The sequence below is a fragment of the Amblyomma mixtum genome, chromosome 6 (assembly GCF_055824585.1).
Source record: "Amblyomma mixtum isolate Tamu chromosome 6, ASM5582458v1, whole genome shotgun sequence".
Classification (NCBI taxonomy): domain Eukaryota; kingdom Metazoa; phylum Arthropoda; class Arachnida; order Ixodida; family Ixodidae; genus Amblyomma; species Amblyomma mixtum.
The window spans coordinates 54,000,057-54,024,086 of record NC_143017.1 but is presented as its reverse complement, the minus strand read 5'-3'; the positions used below and the strand labels follow the sequence as shown (position 1 = coordinate 54,024,086).

At 49.6% G+C, this 24,030-nt stretch overlaps 1 protein-coding gene across 1 annotated transcript in view; it reads left to right on the top strand.

Moving 5' to 3' along the window:
* LOC149339157 (uncharacterized) overlaps nucleotides 1–23,804 on the top strand; it is a 34,219-nt gene extending 10,415 nt beyond the window's left edge. Inside the window, exon 2 of the mRNA XM_089547971.1 lies at nucleotides 21,674–23,804. Coding sequence (XP_089404097.1) covers nucleotides 22,101–23,804 — 1,704 coding nt within the window. The 5' untranslated portion in view covers nucleotides 21,674–22,100. The remainder of the gene's footprint in view (nucleotides 1–21,673) is intronic.
* Nucleotides 23,805–24,030: the final 226 nt, after the last annotated feature.

Genomic DNA, 24,030 nt, shown 5'->3' with positions numbered 1-24,030 from the left:
GTGAAGCTTCTCCATGCAGTGTTCATAGTACCCACGCTCGTCAGCATATGCAGAGCACTCAAGCAGGATATTTCGCACAGTTTCAAGCGGGCCGCAGTTGCCACAAAGCGGGCTGTCTATTTGACCGAAACGGTATAGCAAGGCGATCGTAAATACAGCGCTCAGGCGAAGTCGGTGACTTAAACTCTCAAGAGTTTAAACTACTTTAAACTCTCAAACTACTTAAACTCTCAAGATTGTGCATTAACCCCCTTGTATTAGATTGGATTTCTAATTTCCTTACGAACCGAAAGCAATTTGTGTACGCTAACAACTGCTCTTCGTCTTTTTCTCCAGTCCTCTCCGGAGTCCCCCAAGGTACAGTACTCGGACCATTGCTGTTTCTAATTTATATTAATGACCAGCCTAGTAACATATCCTCTAACATCCGCCTTTTCGCAGACGACTGCGTACTTTACCGCCCCATCCACACCACCTCTGACTCTAGAATTTTACAGGATGACCTTAAACGAATTGAAACTTGGTGCGACAAATGGTTAATGTGCCTAAACACTAAGAAAACGTCTTTGCTTTCCTTTCACCGTCGGAAAAACTATCAGGCATCAAGTTACACCATTTGTGGCTCGGTAATCTTATCTGTCCACTCTTACAAATACCTTGGCGTCAACCTTTCAGATACACTAACCTGGTCAGAGCATATAATGAAAGTTACTAACGAAGCCAATCGCACTCTTGGTTGCCTCCGTCGAAACTTGCGCCTAGCCTCTGCATTCGTGAAAACACTTACTTATCTTACATTTATCAGACCTAAAATAGAATACGCATGCTCAGTCTGGGATCCCCATCAAGCTAATCTTTCTAACACCCTCGAAGCTCTACAAAATCGCGCTGTAAGGTTTGTTTTCTCAGACTACTCCTATAATTCCAGTGTCACTGCACTCAAATCACGGGCTAATCTTACTAATCTTGAAAAGCGACGCTGCATCTTCAGGCTGTGCCTTTTTCACAAATTCTACCATACGCCACTCAATGTTTCAGCAATCTTACCACTTCATCGACAGTCAAGCCGCACCAGCCATCCTAAAGCCGTCTATCCGCCCCCAGCACAGACCACAGCACATCTTCGTTCGTTTTTTGTTCAGACCGCTCGGGACTGGAACAAACTGCCTGTCGACGCTGTGCGCCACTCCGACCCACATTCCTTCAAGACTGCCATCGAACCACTCTTCACTTGAACATTATGCCCATCCCTCATGTAATACCCCACACCAAGGGGCATTTGAGGTACTAATAATAAATAAATAAATAATAAAAAAGTGTTTCCAGATGGCGAGGAATTCTGGCTGGGAGTCTTGATCTGATGTGTGGGTCGTCTGAGTAAAGAAATTGGTGGTGATGTGTCGGCAAGCTCCAGAGCCTACGGAGGAATAACCGCAGGCCGTAGTGGCAGTAAGAAGCATGCACGTTTCTGCTATTTCGTCAGACATAGGCCAGCGATCGCCCTCATTGCCTCCACGCTTCCAGATGATCTACTTGTGCGGAAAATTGCCCTCTCCAACTGCCATGCGACATGGGGCCGGCACCCGCAAGCCTTGGGAAACAATAAGCCTGAGTTTGTTCCGGGATCAGTAATCCCTTCTGCCTGAGGGATCTCACCGAAACGAGCGCAGATGCGGGGCAGAGAAGCGACTATAGGGCTGACTATGACGCAGCTTTGTTTCGATCTGTTTTGACTCGAGGGTTCGTTCTTTCTCATTTCTTCCTGTTTTTTATTTTTTTTATCCGACAGACAGTGATAAATTGACTGCAGCTGGCACGTGGCGCACCAACTGCTTCCGCTACCGTTCGCAGCACTATGCGCATAGTTTTTTCGACATTTCGACATTTCGCCGAGTTCAACAGCTTGAACGAATTGACATGGTTCAAGAGAAAGGTCTGTCAAGAAGAGGAAAACAGAGCTATGAATGAATAGTTAGCGTATTCGCCTTGCTGCGGCTTATCACGAGTAACGGAAGTTGGGACGGTGAGGAACTTGGACGAGAATGGAAGAGGAGGCTGAAGAGGAATGTGGAAGTTTCTGACAAGCGGTAGAGGGCGCTGGCGAAGCACTCACGATTATATTGCATGGCAGGAAGGGGGGGGGGGGGGGGGGGTGACCGCTTACGGCAACTCACGGCAAGTCACTGTACTCCGCCACTGCATCACTCCCGTCGAAAAGTGATGAAATTAAGGTGACGTATTTACTTTCCGCCTCGTTGGCGAAGGTTACATAACTGGCCTTGGGTGTGGCCGCAGCTTCTACGTTCAATGCACACGCCTTCCGGAGTAGTTGGAGAGGGGAGGTCGCAACGACCGCGGGAGCGGCGTTGATGACGATGCATCGCGGGCAGCGCCGAGGAGGGATGCGTTCGGGAGCACTTGTTATTCGCCGGGAGCGACTCCGATTCCCCGCATCCCGGCCGGAGCCCAAGCCAGTGGCCGCGCATCGATCGGCCGGGTCGCCGCCACGGCCACTGCCATCGTCGGCGCGCCTTCGTTCAAACCAAGCGCGCAGATACAAGTGCGCGCTGTGCGGTCGACGCTCCAGAGCAGTGGCAGCGCGTTAAGCGACCTTCAAGATGACGTGTTCGCGCCCTGGGCTGTGCACCTACCTGCTTGTGGCGTACCCTCGTTGAGGCACCTTGGTTTCCTTTGGAGTCCCAGCCCAGTATGCTCCAAACCCTGCCTACCCTTTGAGCGATCTACCAGGTGTTTCAGGGAAGACTAAAAAATTTGCTTTTCAGGGTAAAAGTATGGCTTTTGCGGCATAGTATTACCCGTGTTGGCGGACACCAGAAAATCTGAACGAAAAAACGTAGCGTTCAAACAGGACACAGAAAGATGAGGACAGGACGGGGCTACAAGAGAGGATAGAGTCCTCATCTTTCTGTGTCCTGTTTCAACACTACGTTTTTTCGTTCAGATTATTTATGACCAACTGGCCCCACAGTGTACCCTGTTAGAACCCAGAAAAACCCAGTTAAACGTATTAAGTAGCACTTAACTAATTTTCAATCAACTTTTTAACTAGTGGAGTTACGCACCTAGTTACGATTAGAGATTTGTAGCAGGTCGTTAGTAATAACAATATCAGTTTTTAGAATTTCGAAAACGTGATTATCTTCGGCGCTGTGGCTCAACAAATTTAGGCTACATAGTCCCAAAATACATGCGGTTTAGAAAAGTATGCAGGCTAAGCAACCTTTTCAGTGCTCGTAACTAGTTACAAAAGCCAAATTTTGTGGAGCCATGGTGCCGAGGATAATCGTGTTTTCGGAATTCTAAAAACGATACGGCTATTACTAACGACCGGCTACAAATCTCTAATTGCAACTAGTCGCCTTACTCTATTAGCTAAAAAGTTAATTATTAAAAATTATACTTACCCAGCTTACTACTTAAGACGATTCGCCGGTTTTTCTGAGGACCGCCAACACTGGTAATACTACGCCGCAAAAAACCGTATTTTTACCCCGAAAAGCTTATTTTTGAAATTTTTTTAAGTCTTCCCTGAAACACCCTGTATGCTTGCCTTGTCTTGAAACCCATTCCGTACATAAATAACCCGGCACAGTCCTTTACCTCTGCATGGGGCCAGAAGCCAGCACGAGGCTAATGAAACCGCTTGATGAGGAATGGTAGCGCCTTAACAGTGCCATCTCGCATACATTATGATACCTGTCGAGAAAAAAAAAAGGCTCTGTAGGTAGCGTGACGCTCGGGATTTGTGTTGTGTGGAAACGACGCCTTCCTTTGCTCTCATGCGACGCCTACATAGTGACAAATGACGTGCATGCACGCAACGGGTTCGCGCTCTGCTCTTCCGTTGCAACAGGGCCCGAAAATTGGCAGTGGTTTAGCTCTGGTTAAACCTGCAGGATTGCGAAAGCAACGAAGAGAGAGAGAGGAGATGGCCCCCGCATGCTAGCTATGCGCCGCTACAGCGCATGCGCAGCTGGCGAGCGCGGAGGCGCACACCTCTGAGTCACCCGCGCAGCGACGGCGGCGGCGCGCCAGCTGTGCGCCGTGTGACATCACTACTCCTCGCGCATGCGCAGTATAACCTTGCCTCAGCTCCGCGAAATGGCTCGACGACTGGCGTAGTGTTGCTTTCGCAACTAAAGAGACTAGATGGGCCTCGGTTGATGTCCTTTGATGAACCGGCGCAAAAGGACAACCAACAAATAGAAGACGACGTCCACGTCGTCCTCCTTCCACTTGTTCGCTGTCTTTTTGCGCTGGTTCATCAAAGATTATGGAAGACCCACTAGCCCAACAGCAAGTGCTGCTCGGTTGATGTGTCAGCAGCGAGCATCGGAAGTTGAGAGAGAAAGGCTTTACTTGAGGAAGCGGCCGCTAGGGCCGCTTCGTATAAGATGTGTTTGGCCAGGACGTGTTGTGCTGATGGAGTGTGCGTGGTTAATCAGTTATCCGTTGCTGGCGAAGGAGGGTCGGTATAAAAAAGGGGACACAATAGAGGCGCTTCAGTGGAAAATAAAAATGCGACGGATTTCTGTGGCATTTTCCTTGGGCGCACGTATGCGAGAAGGAAGCAAAGGAAATATCCTTGAAGCTTATGCTTTAATTTCGCGCCTTCAGATCACATATGCTCTGACTCACGAGCTGCGATATGCCAATTTGATGAACATCACGGAGAATGCACCGTCGGAGAGAACTGTGAGCGACGTCATGAGAAGAACACACACGCTGTCGCGTTCCCGTGCACAGATGTGTAGACACGCATGATTCGTGTTTCTAGAGGGAGTGTCGTGCCATTTCAGGGGTGCGCAAGCGACAGCGCATACGAGTTTTTCTGCGAAGTCTACAGGTCTAATTCAGATTGCACATTTAACGACTGTGCGACACTCATACACAGGTGAGAACATCAGTACAGTCGTCTGCTACAGCCAAACGCGCATGCTGACACGTTATTTGTTGCTCAGGGTTAATTACGCAATGCTATAGTATGCACTAAGCACATATCCAGGAACATTTTTAACACCGAACAAGAGCGTTGCCAAGGAAACATTGGGGGGGGGGGGGGGGTCTTAGAACTTGATTTCGTAGCGGAAACCTAAATTCCCCCCCCCCCCTCCCTCATAGATACGCGCCTTGTCTGAACCTATAATGCCGTAAACAGCCTGTTTTATTTCGCCTATTCACATTTCTGTCTTGCCGCGTGCAATATTGATTGTGAGCCGTCGGCTTGCAGCGGCGTGACTCAAACTGCGACACAGAAATCAAGCAAACATATGTGTCCGTAAAACAAAATGCACATCAAAAGCCATAAAGAAGACGTAGCGACTCCGGCTGTGCTGATTCCGCACTTTTTGTTACGTAAGGCATAATTTCTTTTAAATATTTTCGCGACACTGGCTTTTCGTTTTCACTTCACATTGTGACAAGCAGGACTCCGGCAATAAAGACAAAAGGTGACAAGCAGGTGAAGCATACAGAATGCACAGGTGGCGGCAATAAACAGAACCTGTACGTGCGCTTACGCTTCGCAGAGGTTCGCGCAGTCAGAGCATAGAGGGGCTACAGGAAAATGCTCTACTCGTGCGCAACTCCAGTGACTAAAAAGAAAAAAAGAAAACATTGACGACCTCTTATTCAGCCCGCAACACCGTGAAAAACACGTGGCACGCGTATTAATGCGTTTCAATCGCGTATCGCACGATATGCGTTTCCGCCGCGTGTTTGTTTCCCCCTCATGCCTGTCTGCCGTCCGTGCTGGCCGCTAGATTTCGCAAGCTTCACTGGGGCTATTTTGGGCATGTATGGTACGTATTCTTTAGCCTCATACAAAAAAAACATTGTGTGGTCCTGGGAACGAGTACGTTCCAAGCTCTAATTTCAAGGTAACTTGCATCTTCCCTTACTTTTCTTACTTTGTAAAACAGTTGAAAGAAAACACTTTTGAAGCCAGATTGTAATCATCCGGCAAAATCTAAAGGCCTCATGTTGCCCTGAAAGGTTGTCTGTATGGTTACCAGTTCATAAAAATCTGCTGTTATGAAATGAAATGCCAAGTAATCTGTAATTAACACTCGATATGACCCGGGTAGCCACTAGAGAGAGAAAGAAAACAACTATTAGGGATGCCCGATGTTTCCGCACTTGAGTTGCGCTGGCACAGTTTCACCATATTTTAGGGATAGGACGCGCACACTTTAAATCAAGCATTGGACGCTAAATATTTTTCACCAAGGGGGGGCTACAGAGTGAGCTACGCTTTTTCTTTCTTTCTTTCTGTTGTGTCCCCTTATTGCTTTTGTGTGTGTGCGCCCCCGCATCCTCCTCCTAACGACCACTCGCATCCTCCTCCTAACGACCACTCGCATCCTCCTCCTAACGAACACTTGCCCCTCGTCGCACGCTGTCGCCAGATGCCCCCCCCCCCCATGGTGCGCCCCCGCATCCTCCTCCTGTTTTGGGAAGCCACTCCCTCCCGTGGACGCTTCTCCGCCCCCTCCTTTCTTCGGGCGGCCAGTTCGGCTCCTGCCTCGGTCGACGCTGGTCGCACCCTCATCGGCTTTAAATAAACGAAGTCTTAAAGTACCGTGTGCGTCTTTCGCTGCATTCAACACAGCGACCGGACACGACAGTGGCGACGAGAAAGTGGATTCGACCCGCGCTACGCAACGCTATTGACAAGCCATGGCTACGCGAGGGTTTCCCAATCAGATACCAGAGTTCAACGGCTCATCGTGGTCATCGTGGGTTGGACGCCTTCAGTTCTACTTTGAAGCTAACAACATCACAGACCCAGCCTTGAAGAGGGCCAACCTGCTGACGCTGTGCGGGGAGCAGACCTACGATACTGTCTGCGCCCTTATTCAGCCAAGCACACCAGCGGCAGTGTCTTACGACGACATCGTAAAAGCGCTGCAAAAGCACTACGACCCAAGGCCATCCGAGGTCTACAGCCGGGCTCGCTTCCAACGACGAGATCAACTGGGAGGAGAAACTGTGAGCGCCTACGTAGCCGCGCTCAAGAAGCTCGCTGCCGACTGCAATTTTGGAACGCTGTCGACAACAGCTACCGGGCAGGAGGGAGACGCAGCTTCTTCTGCTAACACCACCATGCTTCCCTTGGACGTGATGTTACGCGACAGATTTGTGTGCGGACTGAGTGACGAGTCACTGCAGCAGCGCCTGTTCGCTGAGAAGGACCTCACATTCAGCAAAGCTTACGACATCGCCGTTCGAGCGGAGAGCGCCGGTCACCAGCAGAGAGGGATTCGCCGGAACACCGAGCCGGTACACCAGACAAGCAACCAGGTGCGCAAGCCTTCTGTTGTTGTAAAATCGGTCAAAAAGGCACAACGCTGCTGGCGGTGTGACGACCAACACAACCCCCAGGGATGTCGATTCCAGTCAGCCACGTGTAATTTTTGCCACAAGCGAGGGCATATCGAAAGAGCATGCATTACGAAACGGAGACTTGCCAAGATAAAGTCACCTTCCCAGCCTAATCACAGCGTCAACGCCTCAGAGAATACGCCGCTATCTGATCTCCATGGAACAACATCAGCAACACCATCTGTGTTGTACGACCTGAACACCATGAATCTCGGCACGCGACCGAAGATTTTTACAGAAGTAAGCGTACATCACCAGCTGATTAAGTTCGAGGTGGACTCCGGCGCAGCCTGTACTCTGATCAGTGAGGACACGTTCCGAACTTCATGGCCATCTGACGCACCCGCCCTGCAACAAGACGACACGCACCTGCGAACGGGGTCAGGACAGAATCTGCCACTATTGGGCTCTGCCAACGTGCAGGTTAACTACAACGGCCAGACCCATACGCTACCTCTGCTTGTTGTGAAGGGCACAGGATCAAGCCTTCTAGGGAGAAACTGGTTTTCTCCACTAGGCGTGATGATATGCGGCATACACCAGACGCCGAGCCAGAACATGGTTGAGCAACTGCAAGAGAAATACGAAAGAGTATTCTCGGAAGAGATTCCAGGAAACGAAGGGCCCCCGGTCACACTGGAGTTGTTGGACAACGCGCAACCCAAATTTCTGAAGGCCAGGCCGGTGCCGTTTGCTCTCCGAGATTCAGTTGAAAAAGAGTTGGACAAACTGGAGCAGCAAGGTGTCATCGAGCCGACGCAGCATTCAGAATGGGCCACACCACTTGTCGTAGTTCGCAAGAAGAACGGAACCATACGCCTCTGCGGAGACTACCGGAGCACCGTCAATCTTGCGACTAAAGCGTCCTCTTACCCGCTACCGACACCTGAAGAAGTATTCAGTGTACTGCGTGGCGCAAGAGTCTTCAGCACATTGGACCTCACCCAGGCGTATCAGCAGCTGAAGGTGAGCGAGTCAACTGCTGAATTATTGGCAATTAACACACTGAAAGGCTTGTACAAAGTCAAGCGACTGCCTTTTGGCGTAGCTGCAGCCCCGGCCATATTTCAAAAATTCATGGAGACAGTGCTTCAGGGCATCCCAGGAGTTTGTGTCTACCTTGACGATGTCATCATCAGTGGCACTTCCACTGAAGAGCATGCAGTGCGCCTAGAGCTCGTTCTCGAAAGGCTAGCAAACGCTAATTTGTGCATAAGCAAATCGAAGTGCTGTTTTGCGGTGCCAAAGGTGCAATTTCTGGGACACCGAATTGATGCGGAAGGCATTCACCCTACCGAGGACAAAGTGCGAGCGATCACAGAAGCACGAGCTCCAACAAACAAGCAGGAGCTACAGGCTTTTCTCGGACTCTTGACGTTCTACGACCGGTTCTTGGAACAAAGAGCTACCGTGGCCAACGACTTATACCAACTCCTTCGGAAAGATGTGACATGGACATGGTCGCCACGCCATCAGCAGTCATTCGATGCCCTGAAAGACCTGATTCGAAGATGTACAGTCCTCCGCCACTACGACGAAAGGAAGCCTCTGTTTTTGGCTTGCGACGCATCACCGTACGGAGTCGGCGCGGTTCTATCGCAAACTGACGAGCAAGGAAGGGAAGCTCCCATCGCCTTCGCCTCACGTACGTTGTCGCAAGCAGAACGCAACTACGCGCAACTTGACAAAGAAGGGCTAGCCATCGTCTACGCGGCGACACATTTTCACCAGTACATTGCCGGCCGGAAGGTGACCTTTATAACCGATCACCGACCGCTATTGGGCATTCTGGGACCACAAAGGCCTATGCCACCAACTTTGTCTCCGCGAATGACACGTTGGTGCATCAAACTCTCAGCGTACGACTACGCTCTGGTCTACCGCAATGGGAGTAAACATCAAAACGCCGATGCGCTAAGCCGTCTGCCACTAGACGCAACTGTTGACGAACCATTTCCACCAGGAGACGTTCTGATGTTCGAAGCACTGCCAGAACCTCCGCTTACAGCAGGCACAGTTGCAGCATCTACGCAGAAGTGCGCAGCTCTCCGGCTAGTTTACACAGCTGTTCAACAAGGCAACGTGCATAAACTCAAAGGGGACAACTTCGACGCTTACCGCAGGCGAGCTACAGAGTTGAGCACCCATCGCGGCTGCATCATATTTGGGTCCCGAGTTGTGATGCCGAGAGAACTACGCGCACAAGCTATGTCTCTCATCCACGCCGGACATCGGGGCATCGTTGCAATGAAAAAGTATGCCAGAAGCTACATGTGGTGGCCTGGCATTGACAACGACATCGAAACAGTGGTGCGAGAATGCAAGCCTTGCCAGAGCAGCCGGAGCGCCCCGCCGAAAGCTCCTGTCCCAGAATGGGAAAAGCCAGACACACCATGGCACACACTGCACATTGATTTTGCAGGACCAATTGAGGGCTGCACTTTCCTTGTGGTCGTAGATGCCTACACAAAGTGGCTTGAGATAAGGCAAATGGGACAGACGACTTCGGCAGCAGTCATTGACAACCTCCGATCACTATTTGCAACGTTCGGCCTGCCGCGCAAGGTAGTGTCGGACAACGGAACACCGTTTGTGTCTGCGGAGATCCTCAAGTTTTATCGCGACAACGGGATCTCATCAGTTACATCGGCCCCCTACCACCCAGCGACAAACGGACAAGCCGAGCGCTACGTAGCCGAGCTAAAACGCGCCCTTGAAAGAGATCAGACAGGCTCGCTGCAGCGCCGCCTTGCGCGCTTTCTCTTCAAGCAGCACACGACGGTTCAGAGCACAACAGGCGAGACCCCCTCGAAAATGATGTTCGAGCGTGAAATGCGAACCCAGCTCACAGCCATCCTCCCCGAGCCAAAGGCAGAGACGTTCCGGGAAGAAAAAGCAATTCCGCGCTGCGGCACGCTTAATGAGGGGCAGCGCGTCCTCGCCCGACAGTTTCTGAAAAAGCCACGCTGGGAGGAAGCTACAATTGTCAGACGCATAGGCCTGCGCTCTTGGCTCGTCAACATACATGGCACAGTAGCACGCCGACATCTCAACCAGCTGCGTAGATTTACGACGCCGTCTGAGAGCTGTCCGCCAGCGGAGAGAACACGTGCACCATCTTCCCACATAGCCTGGCACCTCTTCCCGGAAGAAGAGACTTCGCCCAGGACAGACCTAGGAGACACAGCGAACAACAGCCAGCCTACAAGTGTTTCTCCCCCGAGCGCACAAAGCCAGCGCGCCTCCACGCGTGAGCGCCGACCCCCTGCACGATACCAGGCAACTTTCTAAGGGGGAAGGAAGTGTTGTGTCCCCTTATTGCTTTTGTGTGTGTGCGCCCCCGCATCCTCCTCCTAACGACCACTCGCATCTTCCTCCTAACGACCACTTGCCCCTCGTCGCACGCTGTCGCCAGATGCCCCCCCCCATGGTGCGCCCCCGCATCCTCCTCCTGTTTTGGGAAGCCACTCCCTCCCGTGGACGCTTCTCCGCTCCCTCCTTTCTTCGGGCGGCCAGTTCGGCTCCTGCCTCGGTCGACGCTGGTCGCACCCTCATCGGCTTTAAATAAACGAAGTCTTAAAGTACCGTGTGCGTCTTTCGCTGCATTCAACACAGCGACCGGACACTTTCTTTCTTTCTTTCTTTCTTTCTTTCTTTCTTTCTTTCTTTCTTTCTTTCTTCCTTTCTTTCTTTCTTTCTTTCTTTCTTCCTTTTTTTCTTTTTTCTTTATTCCTTTCTCTCTTTCTTTCTTCCTTTCCTTCTTTCTTTCTTTCTTCTTCTTTCTTTCCTTCTCTCGCTCTCTCTTTTTTTCATTTATTCATAAGGAGGGGGTTACAAGTTGTTTTGTGTAAACGCACTCATGATGAAAACATAGGCAATAAAAGAAACACTGCAACTGCAAACGCCAAAAAAAAAAGTATCAAGTGGTTATAAAATTACAGAAGCCAAAAAAGTACAGAAAAATACAAGAAAAACACAGGGAAAATACAGAAAAAAAGTAAAGGCCAGCAAACGGTTCACGTGTTCTGAAATTGACTGGTGAGTTTCGCGCGAAATTATTTGCGATCGTAGCATGATACTTTCTCTCCCTCTTTCTTTCTTTCTTTCTTTCTCTCTTTCTTTCTTTCTTTCTTTTTCTTCTTCCTTTCTCTTTTTCTTTTCCTTTCTTTCTTTCTTACTTTCTTTCTTTCTACCTTTCTTCCCTTTTCTTCGTTCTTTCTTCCTTCCTTCCTTCTTTTCTTAATAATTTTTTCAACAGCGCATGCTACACAAGGACACAAGACGAGGAAAGACACACACGAGCGCTGGTTGAAAAAATTATTATGAATAACGAACTAGCCCCTGAGCTCACCCTCTTCCTTCTTCCTTCCTTTCCTTCTTTCTTTCCCACTTCCTTCCTTTCCGTCTTTCTTTCCTTCTTCCTTTCTTTCCTTCTTTTTTTCTTTCTTTCTTCGTTTCTTCCTTCGTTCCTTTCTTTCTTTCGAGTTCATGCCTTGTTCGAACATAGTCTCCATGTTATCGTCCGCAGTCACACACACTGTAGCGGCCGCATTACCCCATGAATGCGACCGCGTGCACGGCTTACGCCTAGTCCGTCGGCGAGGAAGCGTGCCCCTGCATCGTCTAACAAGGACTAAGCAGGAAGCTTCGAGCGGCTTTGTTTAGGCTGCGGTGTTCAGCTCGCCGACCGAGCAAGCGTTGTCCTGCTGACACCCTGCGTAGAGCTCCGGTTAAACAAATTCTATTATGACATCGTATTTCATGCTTGCATTGTTGTACAGATAACGTTAAGAGATGCAAAAGGTGCAGTGTGAAATAGAGAACAAGCTCGAGTTAATAATGCTGCGGCGGAAATGGGATGGAAAAAATGAACATTGGCGGCCCCTTTTTTGGTGAGAGCAGCTATTCAATGGTCTGTTAAAGTAAAAGAGTGTGTTCCAGAGATAGGGAAATAAAGCTGGAAAAGGCAAAGACTGATGGAGAGATATAAGACTGTGAAACTGAATGTAGGCGAGGATAGGGCAGATCAGGGGAAATTTGAGAGCGATGGGAATGTTATTTGTCCTGCGGTAGACATGGGCTGACTGTTGTTGATGATGATGATAATAAGGACTGTGATGACAGAGCTCGAGAAGGAACACCATTCTGAAATGAACGGCGGCGCAACAAGGACACTAACAAGAAAGAGGAAACAACATGCGCACACTACCAACTGTTGGTAGTGGTAGTTGGTAGTGTGCGCATGTGGTGTCCCCTTTCTTGTTAGTGTCCTTGTTGCGCCGCCGTTCATTTCATCATGCACCAACTCGCCCCTCAGGCCATTCTTCTGAACACCATTTTGTTTGCCTGGGGCTCCTCTTTCGGAATTATTGCTGCCTACTATGGCCCACGACACCAGACGAGAAAGGCACATACTTTACGTGTTTCTTGAAAAATTACACTTGCGTACTCTAAGACACTAGACGACAAAGGCACACATTTCTCGTGTTTCTTGAATAATTACGCTTGCGTACTCTATACACTTTCCCCTTTCCCACCAGAAAGATCCGGGATTACTGAACTGAAAAAAAGAGCTGAGGTTTAAAAACATTTTGGCTAAGTATATTGATATCCTCCCACATTACCCCCACCCATCAATTCCTCTAATCGCTACACTGAACTGGAAGCGCCATAGTTTACATTCAGCAAGAAAAGTTATCTAAGCGTCACAAATGCCGGCATAAGATTAGGGATAGTAATATCGGGGGCGCTATTAGGGGCTCCACATACTTCATGAATTGCAAGAAACACGTGTTACGATATTTTTTCGTTTTAACTCACAGATACAGTTCGTATAACCAGAACAACCAGTGTGCAACCTGTCGCCAGCAATAGGTTCATATCTTTAAATGGGCCCCACGGGCACCATTCAAAGGGATGGTGCACGGTAGAATTTTATCGAGGAGTGTCATCTTCTAAGCAAAACGTTCCTGAACAGCAGTTAAGGAACATAAAAGCAATTTAGGTCTTATTTTTTAATATACTTTCACCTGCTTTTAGACGGCAGTGAACGGTGTGCACGGGTTGCCTTACAAAATAGAGTATGAATCGCAACATACCCTCGGCTGCTGAGCAGTTATACTTAGTACATCCCGGAATTTAAACTTATTGTTATGAGTGACTTATTTGAGGACAAAATGCAAAAAAAAATAGGCACAGAGAGTTAAGACTGCTTACGTGTTGGAATGCAAGACGTAGACGTTTCATTGCGGTTGGCGAACTGAGTTTGTTTCAGGAGATCAGTCTTTTTTTTTTCGAAGTATGACACCACCCACACACGCGCCCTCGTGTGAAAGTACCCGGAACGTTGTACGACGAACGGTTGCGTCACAATTCTGATACGAAAGTCTCGGAAGGCTCGCAATTGAAGCTGCATATGTCGTTGGTTCGAATCCCTGTCGCAAGCTAGCCTCCAACTTGACTAGCACATGTCAGCTATACGCAACGAGAAATGCTGACACTACCCGGAACACTGTACGAAAAACTGTTGCGTCACAATTTCGGTATGAATGTCACCACATGAGTGGCGACACATGGAGGTCGATCATTAACGTGTATGCATATATAGACGAACGACAAATTTTCAATCTTGCGTTCCGTTTTGCGAAATTACTTCAATACCTTGTGATATATATGATCGCTTGAATGGTACTATAAATTGGCCGTGCATATTCTGCACTTTATTGTTAATGCGATAGTAATAGAAACGTCCTTAGAGAAAAAAATTGGCAGTGGCTTAACTCAGTTATGCCTGGATGTGCTTAGCGAGAGGTACGGCTAATCTTATTGTTTAGCTTGGTTATTTGTACGGTTACATCTTTATCGTTTGGCTTGGTACGTCTCAATGTTTAGGTTTTGTTGTTACCTATCGTTAAATTACGGTTACTGAAGACCACACATTTTTCAAGTGTAACGCATTTATTTTCAAAGTCTTCATCTCGATGTTTTTCAATTGCCACAAACACGGCCCAATGGTCAGTGAAGCAGCAAGCGGCCGTCTCAATGGCTCCGACGCAGTAGTGGCGTCGGCCCTGGCACAACATGGTGAAATAGACGACGAACCATCCTCATCTGAATCCACTCGCCTGGCCGCTTCGTACTTGCGATGCTTCTCAAGGCGTGTGGTTCGTTCTTCCTCCGTCTCCTCGGCTGGCTGCCTCCTGTTGGTTTCTTTCCGACGACAAAGCCTGGCTTCTTTCGAACTCTTCGACTCACTTTCCATATCTGCCGACGAATCCCACCGAGCTGCCCCTTCTATACATATGATGCAACGCCGGCTCCTCCTCTGCTGTTGCAACGCGGTTTCACCGGCTCCTCATCTGACGTCATGCCAGATGGCGCGGCGAGCGGCGTTGCCAGCTGCGGCGGTTGCTAGGCAACGGTTCAGCTCGCGGTGCAGCCACCGGCCACAGCGAAACGGCGAGAACGCGGCCAATGTAGCTCTAGCTACAAAAATGCGTTGTGGGTCACGTGATTCCCAGGACCGGAAGCGGCGTCATAAGACTGGAAGCGACACCTAGACGTTTCGATGTATATTCATTGCGTCTGGGTTGCCCCTGTAGGCACCTTCGCGGAAGCATCTTGCCACGAGCTAGATGACCCGAACAGATGTCTGGTTGTGTGTAGACATACGTGTACGGGTCCGCACACATAACCATGAAAAAATGATGCAAAACTCTATGTAAAGGCATCAGCAGCTTCTAATGTTATCGCGTTGCTAGCATATAATGTAATTAGGTGACCTCTGAGAAGATTTTCTTATTAATAATATAATTATTAGAAGTACTAGAAGTAGTTGTAATGGTAGGTGCGGTAACAGCAGCAGCACCGGGTTTTTTTCTCGAAGTTCAGTTGCGAAAAGTTAATTGTGCGCGCGATTTCACCGCGAAATAAACTGAATACATACCCGGAAATTCTGACAAGCACATTTTTCCGACAGAAGGCAATTTTTTTCAGCTTGTAAGGTTGCACCATGGCGCTCAATATATCCGCATATCTCTCCTTGAGGCGGTTTAGCTTTTAGGCTATTTATTTATTTATTTATTTATTTATTTATTTATTTATTTATTTATTTATGTATTTATTTATTTATTTATTTATTTATTTATTTATTAATTGTCGTGTCCGGTCGCTGTGTTGAATGCAGCGAAAGACGCACACGGTACTTTAAGACTTCGTTTATTTAAAGCCGATGAGGGTGCGACCAGCGTCGACCGAGGCAGGAGCCGAACTGGCCGCCCGAAGAAAGGAGGGAGCGGAGAAGCGTCCACGGGAGGGAGTGGCTTCCCAAAACAGGAGGAGAATGCGGGGGCGCACCATGGGGGGGCATCTGGCGACAGCGTGCGACGAGGGGCACGTGGTCGTTAGGAGGAGGATGCGAGTGGTCGTTAGGAGGAGGATGCGAGTGGTCGTTAGGAGGAGGATGCGAGTGGTCGTTAGGAGGAGGATGCGGGGGGCGCACACACACAAAAGCAATAAGGGGACACAACACTTCCTTCCCCCTTAGAAAGTTGCCTGGTATCGTGCAGGGGGTCGGCGCTCACGCGTGGAGGCGCGCTGGCTTTGTGCGCTCGGGGGAGAAACACTTGTAGGCTGGCTGTTGTTCGCTGTGTCTCCTAGGTCTGTCCTGGGCGAAGTCTCTTCTTCCGGGAAGAGGTGCCAGGCTATGTGGGAAGATGGTGCACGTGTTCTCTCCGCTGGCGGACAGCTCTCAGACGGCGTCGTAAATCTACGCAGCTGGTTGAGATGTCGGCGTGCTACTGTGCCATGTATGTTGACGAGCCAAGAGCGCAGGCCTATGCGTCTGACAATTGTAGCTTCCTCCCAGCGTGGCTTTTTCAGAAACTGTCGGGCGAGGACGCGCTGCCCCTCATTAAGCGTGCCGCAGCGCGGAATTGCTTTTTCTTCCCGGAACGTCTCTGCTTTTGGCTCGGGGAGGATGGCTGTGAGCTGGGTTCGCATTTCACGCTCGAACATCATTTTCGAGGGGGTCTCGCCTGTTGTGCTCTGAACCGTCGTGTGCTGCTTGAAGAGAAAGCGCGCAAGGCGGCGCTGCAGCGAGCCTGTCTGATCTCTTTCAAGGGCGCGTTTTAGCTCGGCTACGTAGCGCTCGGCTTGTCCGTTTGTCGCTGGGTGGTAGGGGGCCGATGTAACTGATGAGATCCCGTTGTCGCGATAAAACTTGAGGATCTCCGCAGACACAAACGGTGTTCCGTTGTCCGACACTACCTTGCGCGGCAGGCCGAACGTTGCAAATAGTGATCGGAGGTTGTCAATGACTGCTGCCGAAGTCGTCTGTCCCATTTGCCTTATCTCAAGCCACTTTGTGTAGGCATCTACGACCACAAGGAAAGTGCAGCCCTCAATTGGTCCTGCAAAATCAATGTGCAGTGTGTGCCATGGTGTGTCTGGCTTTTCCCATTCTGGGACAGGAGCTTTCGGCGGGGCGCTCCGGCTGCTCTGGCAAGGCTTGCATTCTCGCACCACTGTTTCGATGTCGTTGTCAATGCCAGGCCACCACATGTAGCTTCTGGCATACTTTTTCATTGCAACGATGCCCCGATGTCCGGCGTGGATGAGAGACATAGCTTGTGCGCGTAGTTCTCTCGGCATCACAACTCGGGACCCAAATATGATGCAGCCGCGATGGGTGCTCAACTCTGTAGCTCGCCTGCGGTAAGCGTCGAAGTTGTCCCCTTTGAGTTTATGCACGTTGCCTTGTTGAACAGCTGTGTAAACTAGCCGGAGAGCTGCGCACTTCTGCGTAGATGCTGCAACTGTGCCTGCTGTAAGCGGAGGTTCTGGCAGTGCTTCGAACATCAGAACGTCTCCTGGTGGAAATGGTTCGTCAACAGTTGCGTCTAGTGGCAGACGGCTTAGCGCATCGGCGTTTTGATGTTTACTCCCATTGCGGTAGACCAGAGCGTAGTCGTACGCTGAGAGTTTGATGCACCAACGTGTCATTCGCGGAGACAAAGTTGGTGGCATAGGCCTTTGTGGTCCCAGAATGCCCAATAGCGGTCGGTGATCGGTTATAAAGGTCACCTTCCGGCCGGCAATGTACTGGTGAAAATGTGTCGCCGCGTAGACGATGGCTAGCCCTTCTTTGTCAAGTTGCGCGTAGTTGCGTTCTGCTTGCGACAACGTACGTGAGGCGAAGGCGATGGGAGCTTCCCTTCCTTGCTCGTCAGTTTGCGATAGAACCGCGCCGACTCCGTACGGTGATGCGTCGCAAGCCAAAAGCAGAGGCTTCCTTTCGTCGTAGTGGCGGAGGACTGTACATCTTCGAATCAGGTCTTTCAGGGCATCGAATGACTGCTGATGGCGTGGCGACCATGTCCATGTCACATCTTTCCGAAGGAGTTGGTATAAGTCGTTGGCCACGGTAGTTCTTTGTTCCAAGAACCGGTCGTAGAACGTCAAGAGTCCGAGAAAAGCCTGTAGCTCCTGCTTGTTTGTTGGAGCTCGTGCTTCTGTGATCGCTCGCGCTTTGTCCTCGGTAGGGTGAATGCCTTCCGCATCAATTCGGTGTCCCAGAAATTGCACCTCTGGCACCGAAAAACAGCACTTTGATTTGCTTATGCACAAATTAGCGTTTGCTAGCCTTTCGAGAACGAGCTCTAGGCGCACTGCATGCTCTTCAGTGGAAGTGCCACTGATGATGACATCGTCAAGGTAGACACAAACTCCTGGGATGCCCTGAAGCACTGTCTCCATGAATTTTTGAAATATGGCCGGGGCTGCAGCTACGCCAAAAGGCAGTCGCTTGACTTTGTACAAGCCTTTCAGTGTGTTAATTGCCAATAATTCAGCAGTTGACTCGCTCACCTTCAGCTGCTGATACGCCTGGGTGAGGTCCAATGTGCTGAAGACTCTTGCGCCACGTAGTACACTGAATACTTCTTCAGGTGTCGGTAGCGGGTAAGAGGACGCTTTAGTCGCAAGATTGACGGTGCTCCGGTAGTCTCCGCAGAGGCGTATGGTTCCGTTCTTCTTGCGAACTACGACAAGTGGTGTGGCCCATTCTGAATGCTGCGTCGGCTCGATGACACCTTGCTGCTCCAGTTTGTCCAACTCTTTTTCAACTGAATCTCGGAGAGCAAACGGCACCGGCCTGGCCTTCAGAAATTTGGGTTGCGCGTTGTCCAACAACTCCAGTGTGACCGGGGGCCCTTCGTTTCCTGGAATCTCTTCCGAGAATACTCTTTCGTATATTTCTCTTGCAGTTGCTCAACCATGTTCTGGCTCGGCGTCTGGTGTATGCCGCATATCATCACGCCTAGTGGAGAAAACCAGTTTCTCCCTAGAAGGCTTGATCCTGTGCCCTTCACAACAAGCAGAGGTAGCGTATGGGTCTGGCCGTTGTAGTTAACCTGCACGTTGGCAGAGCCCAATAGTGGCAGATTCTGTCCTGACCACGTTCGCAGGTGCGTGTCGTCTTGTTGCAGGGCGGGTGCGTCAGATGGCCATGAAGTTCGGAACGTGTCCTCACTGATCAGAGTACAGGCTGCGCCGGAGTCCACCTCGAACTTAATCAGCTGGTGATGTACGCTTACTTCTGTAAAAATCTTCGGTCGCGTGCCGAGATTCATGGTGTTCAAGTCGTACAACACAGATGGTGTTGCTGATGTTGTTCCATGGAGATCAGATAGCGGCGTATTCTCTGAGGCGTTGACGCTGTGATTAGGCTGGGAAGGTGACTTTATCTTGGCAAGTCTCCGTTTCGTAATGCATGCTCTTTCGATATGCCCTCGCTTGTGGCAAAAATTACACGTGGCTGACTGGAATCGACATCCCTGGGGGTTGTGTTGGTCGTCACAGCGCCAGCAGCGTTGTGCGTTTTTGACCGATTTTACAACAACAGAAGGCTTGCGCACCTGGTTGCTTTGTCTGGTGTACCGGCTCGGTGTTCCGGCGAATCCCTCTCTGCTGGTGACCGGCGCTCTCCGCTCGAACGGCGATGTCGTAAGCTTTGCTGAATGTGAGGTCCTTCTCAGCGAACAGGCGCTGCTGCAGTGACTCGTCACTCAGTCCGCACACAAATCTGTCGCGTAACATCACGTCCAAGGGAAGCATGGTGGTGTTAGCAGAAGAAGCTGCGTCTCCCTCCTGCCCGGTAGCTGTTGTCGACAGCGTTCCAAAATTGCAGTCGGCAGCGAGCTTCTTGAGCGCGGCTACGTAGGCGCTCACAGTTTCTCCTCCCAGTTGATCTCGTCGTTGGAAGCGAGCCCGGCTGTAGACCTCGGATGGCCTTGGGTCGTAGTGCTTTTGCAGCGCTTTTACGATGTCGTCGTAAGACACTGCCGCTGGTGTGCTTGGCTGAATAAGGGCGCAGACAGTATCGTAGGTCTGCTCCCCGCACAGCGTCAGCAGGTTGACCCTCTTCAAGGCTGGGTCTGTGATGTTGTTAGCTTCAAAGTAGAACTGAAGGCGTCCAACCCACGATGACCACGATGAGCCGTTGAACTCTGGTATCTGATTGGGAAACCCTCGCGTAGCCATGGCTTGTCAATAGCGTTGCGTAGCGCGGGTCGAATCCACTTTCTCGTCGCCACTGTCGTGTCCGGTCGCTGTGTTGAATGCAGCGAAAGACGCACACGGTACTTTAAGACTTCGTTTATTTAAAGCCGATGAGGGTGCGACCAGCGTCGACCGAGGCAGGAGCCGAACTGGCCGCCCGAAGAAAGGAGGGAGCGGAGAAGCGTCCACGGGAGGGAGTGGCTTCCCAAAACAGGAGGAGGATGCGGGGGCGCACCATGGGGGGGCATCTGGCGACAGCGTGCGACGAGGGGCACGTGGTCGTTAGGAGGAGGATGCGGGGGGCGCACACACACAAAAGCAATAAGGGGACACAACATTAATATACTCTAAGTGCCCACTGGGGGCATTAGATGGGGAGGGGGGCACTAAAATCAGAGCACAATTTTCCAATGAGGAAAAACCACTTCAGGTGGTTAATGCGGCAGTTTGAGAAACAACATGACAACGTAAACACTGTTACAAAAAATGCACAAATAACAAAGAAAGAGAACACACTGATTGCTAGTAAGTGATATAAAAAGCAAATGCTGTGATTCCAGATAAGTTAGCAATTCGGACTGAAATAAGGAAAACTGGGTTATAGTAGCAATACTGGAGGGCAACTCATTCCATTCTTTTATTGACAAGGTTAAAGGCGAATTCTTGTACTTTTCCGTCCGAGCGAAGAAGGGGGTTAACTTTGTAGACATCGCTGCGACGTGAGATATGAGGTGGCTGTAAAATATGCGACCGGGCAAATGATGTACTGCTGTGAAAGAGAGCGTGAAAAAAGGATAATGTGGCAAATTTTCTGCGCATTGCGAGTGGCGGCATGTTGAGCTCTTCCTTCAAAGATGAAACGCTTTGAAATCGCGACTACTATAATAAGATGAATAGCGCGGCTTTATTCTGAACGGCTTCAAGTATATTGGTATATACGCGTTATTGTCAAAAACGCATCCCATTACTTTTCAGTGGCAGTTTTAACTGCTCGGTGAGAGCGCAGGACAAACATTAAAAGCGAGATTTTTTTTACATATCAGACGATTACATTATTGCTATCGACATGGTCAAAACAGTACCTTACAATATTGCACAATTCCCTAAAAATTAAAGCCAGAAACGCACCACACTGCTTTTCTCGTGACAGTCTTAACTACCATGTTCGAGCGCAGAACCAACACTAAAAGCAAGATTTTTCTACGCACTGAGAGGTTAGGCTACTCGCTCCAATATGTCCATAATAATATTCGACAGCTGCCTCACAATGAAAAGTGATATCAAAACAGGTGGACTCGAAGTATAAGGGCGCACTTCATTACACGCTCACAGTGATGAATCCGCTGCTAGTGTTCTTTAGGCTGCTGCAGACAGCAGCGACGTGCAGTGATATTCTTATTTGCCTATTTAGACGCTATTGGTGTTTTAGACAAACTCTAAGTTGACCGAACACTTGATCATCCCTCTGTACATGCACACAACTTGACTTCGGTCTCATCCAAAGAAGCCATAATGCAGTGAACTATTGCGTTGGAACCCTGTTCAATGACCGCACTCTTTTCTACCACCCTTCTTCCATTTTTACTCCCCTATTTCCTCCCCTACGCAGAGTAGCATGCCAGCGAATACTCGCGCAGGCTAAAATCTCTGTTTTTCATTAAACAGTCCTCTTTCTCTCCTAAGGTCTCTCTGTGTATGCATTCTGGTCCAGGTGGCGCCACTTTCCCTCGTGACACGGCCCGAGGTTTCATCGCGGAGAACCTGCTGTTTCTACACCCTTGCCACCGGAGTCAGCAGTCTTGCATTCGCGCTTCTACCACTTGTGCAAATTTTGCAGCCATCCCGAGACGTCCCTCCGCGGAATCTACGACGGACAATAACATTCTCGCCGGACGTCAGCTGCAGTCGAGCGCGCGTGGAAGCAAATGTCCATGACAGAGCTCGACAGTGGTGCAGGCATTACCACGGCAATTTGAAGAAGTCGTCCAGATTGGCCCTGTTTACCACTTCTTCCAGTGCGTTTTAATCTCCCGATGGGCTTTGTAAAATCCCGTTAATGGTAAAGTTGCCTCAACGAAATGATAGCTACAACAAAGTCGCTCTGATTACGTTAAAGATTACATAGGTGAACAAAAATAATGGCTCTAGAGAAAGAGTTCATGACCTGGTTCACTTTAACCGCAGTGAACTTTTACTGCAATAATATAGGCTCTCCGTTCGGTTCGCTTCTGCATAATATGATTCGGTTTATTGCCGACTGCGTTCACGTGGGGAAGCTGCTTGTCATGTGTGGCGACGTAGAACTGAACCCCGGTCCTCCTAAAATAGACGCCAGCAAGACAAACGCCGAGGTATTGGCGGCCATAGAATCCCTGGCTAGCGCAATGGAGTCGCGTCATGCCGAGTTGATGCCTTCCCTCAAAGAGATCAGAACTTGTCAAAAAACCCTCGAGAATCGAGTGTCCGACATCAGTGCGAGGTTGGCAGCTGTTGAACTGAAAACAAACGTGGCCGAAGAGCTTCCCAATGCGTCGGAAACGCACCGAAACATTTCTGACGCTGTCACTCCTCAGAGCACTGAGCATAGGTCCGATTTTTATGACGATGAGGACCGGCATCGCAGAGACAATCTAATTTTTTACGGTGTTGCGGATAGCTCGAGCGAAACGTCTACTCAAACTGAACAAAAAGTGCTTTCGCTTCTGTTAGACCACTTACCGATGGAGTTTTCGAAGCACGACATTCTGCGAGCACAAAGACTGGGTCCTTTCGTCGCCGACAGGTGCCGTCTGATCGTCGTTAAGTTTGCCTCTTCAAAAGTCAGAGACAACATTCTGTCTCAGAGGTATAAGCTAAAAAGCGCAGGTGTCAGCTTGCAAGAAGATTTCTGCAAAGCTGTAAGGCAGGCACGAAAAAAGCTTTTTGATTTCGGCAAGGCCAGCGGCCAGCCTTTTAACCTGCTTTACAACAAACTGTATATCAACAGAAAGTGCTTCATATATTGCGCTGAAACTGACAACGTGCGTGAAGCAGAATCACTGAAAGGGCTCGCCTCTGGTGATAAGAGCGACTTACCCACGCGTTCCGAGACTTCTTGCGCAATTTCTGAAGCTGACCAGACATACAAGCGTGGCTATTCATTCATTTTCACCAACATTAGAAGCGTTCTCAACAAGCGCGACTCCTTGTCATCACTGATCGATAGCTGCTCCGCGGATGTGGTCATACTAACGGAAACTTGGTTGTCCGAGAAAGTAGATAACTGTGATCTATTTACGTGTGAGAAGGACTACACATTTTACAGGCATGATCGCTGCGGACGATCGGGCGGAGGCATCTTGACCGCTGTCTCTCATGAGCTCAATTCTTACGAAGTTTCTATTCCGTCGCCCCTTGAATTTCTTTGCGTTTGCATCAGCTTGAATGACAAAGACGCAATATTTTGCGTTTGCTACCGGGCACCGAGCGCAGCGTCAACATTCTGTGAGGACCTGCATGACTGCCTCAACAAAGTTGTCAGCAGGTTCCCGAAGGCACCGGTTTTTCTGCTGGGGGACTTCAACTATCCCGCCATCCTGTGGAGCGATCCCTGTCCCATAGTGACCTCAGGTTCGTCAGAGTGCTTGGCCTTCATCGACATCTGTTCAACCTTTAACCTTCGCCAGCTCGTTAAAGAACCTACGCGCATTAAGGGTTCGTGTGCTAACGTACTAGACCTGATATTAACAACTTCGCCTGACTCAGTTTCGTCCATAACTCTTCTGCCGGGCTTGAGTGACCATTCTGTCATTCATTTCACGTTGTCATCCTGCTCACTCACACCTTCGAGGAGTATGCAGTGACTCTATAACTAAGTTTATCACTGCTCAACAAAGCGCTGAAGAACCAGTGTTGACCAACAAGCACGACAATGCGCTTTGAATGTTAAAAATTTTGTTTGTCTATACCGCAAACCAAGGAGCAGTGCTTCACTTGAAGCATATATACGTACATTGACTGCATCGACAAACATTTCTAAATATTCGTACAAAATAGTTCAAGGTGCGCCACATCCATGTTTTCCTTGTG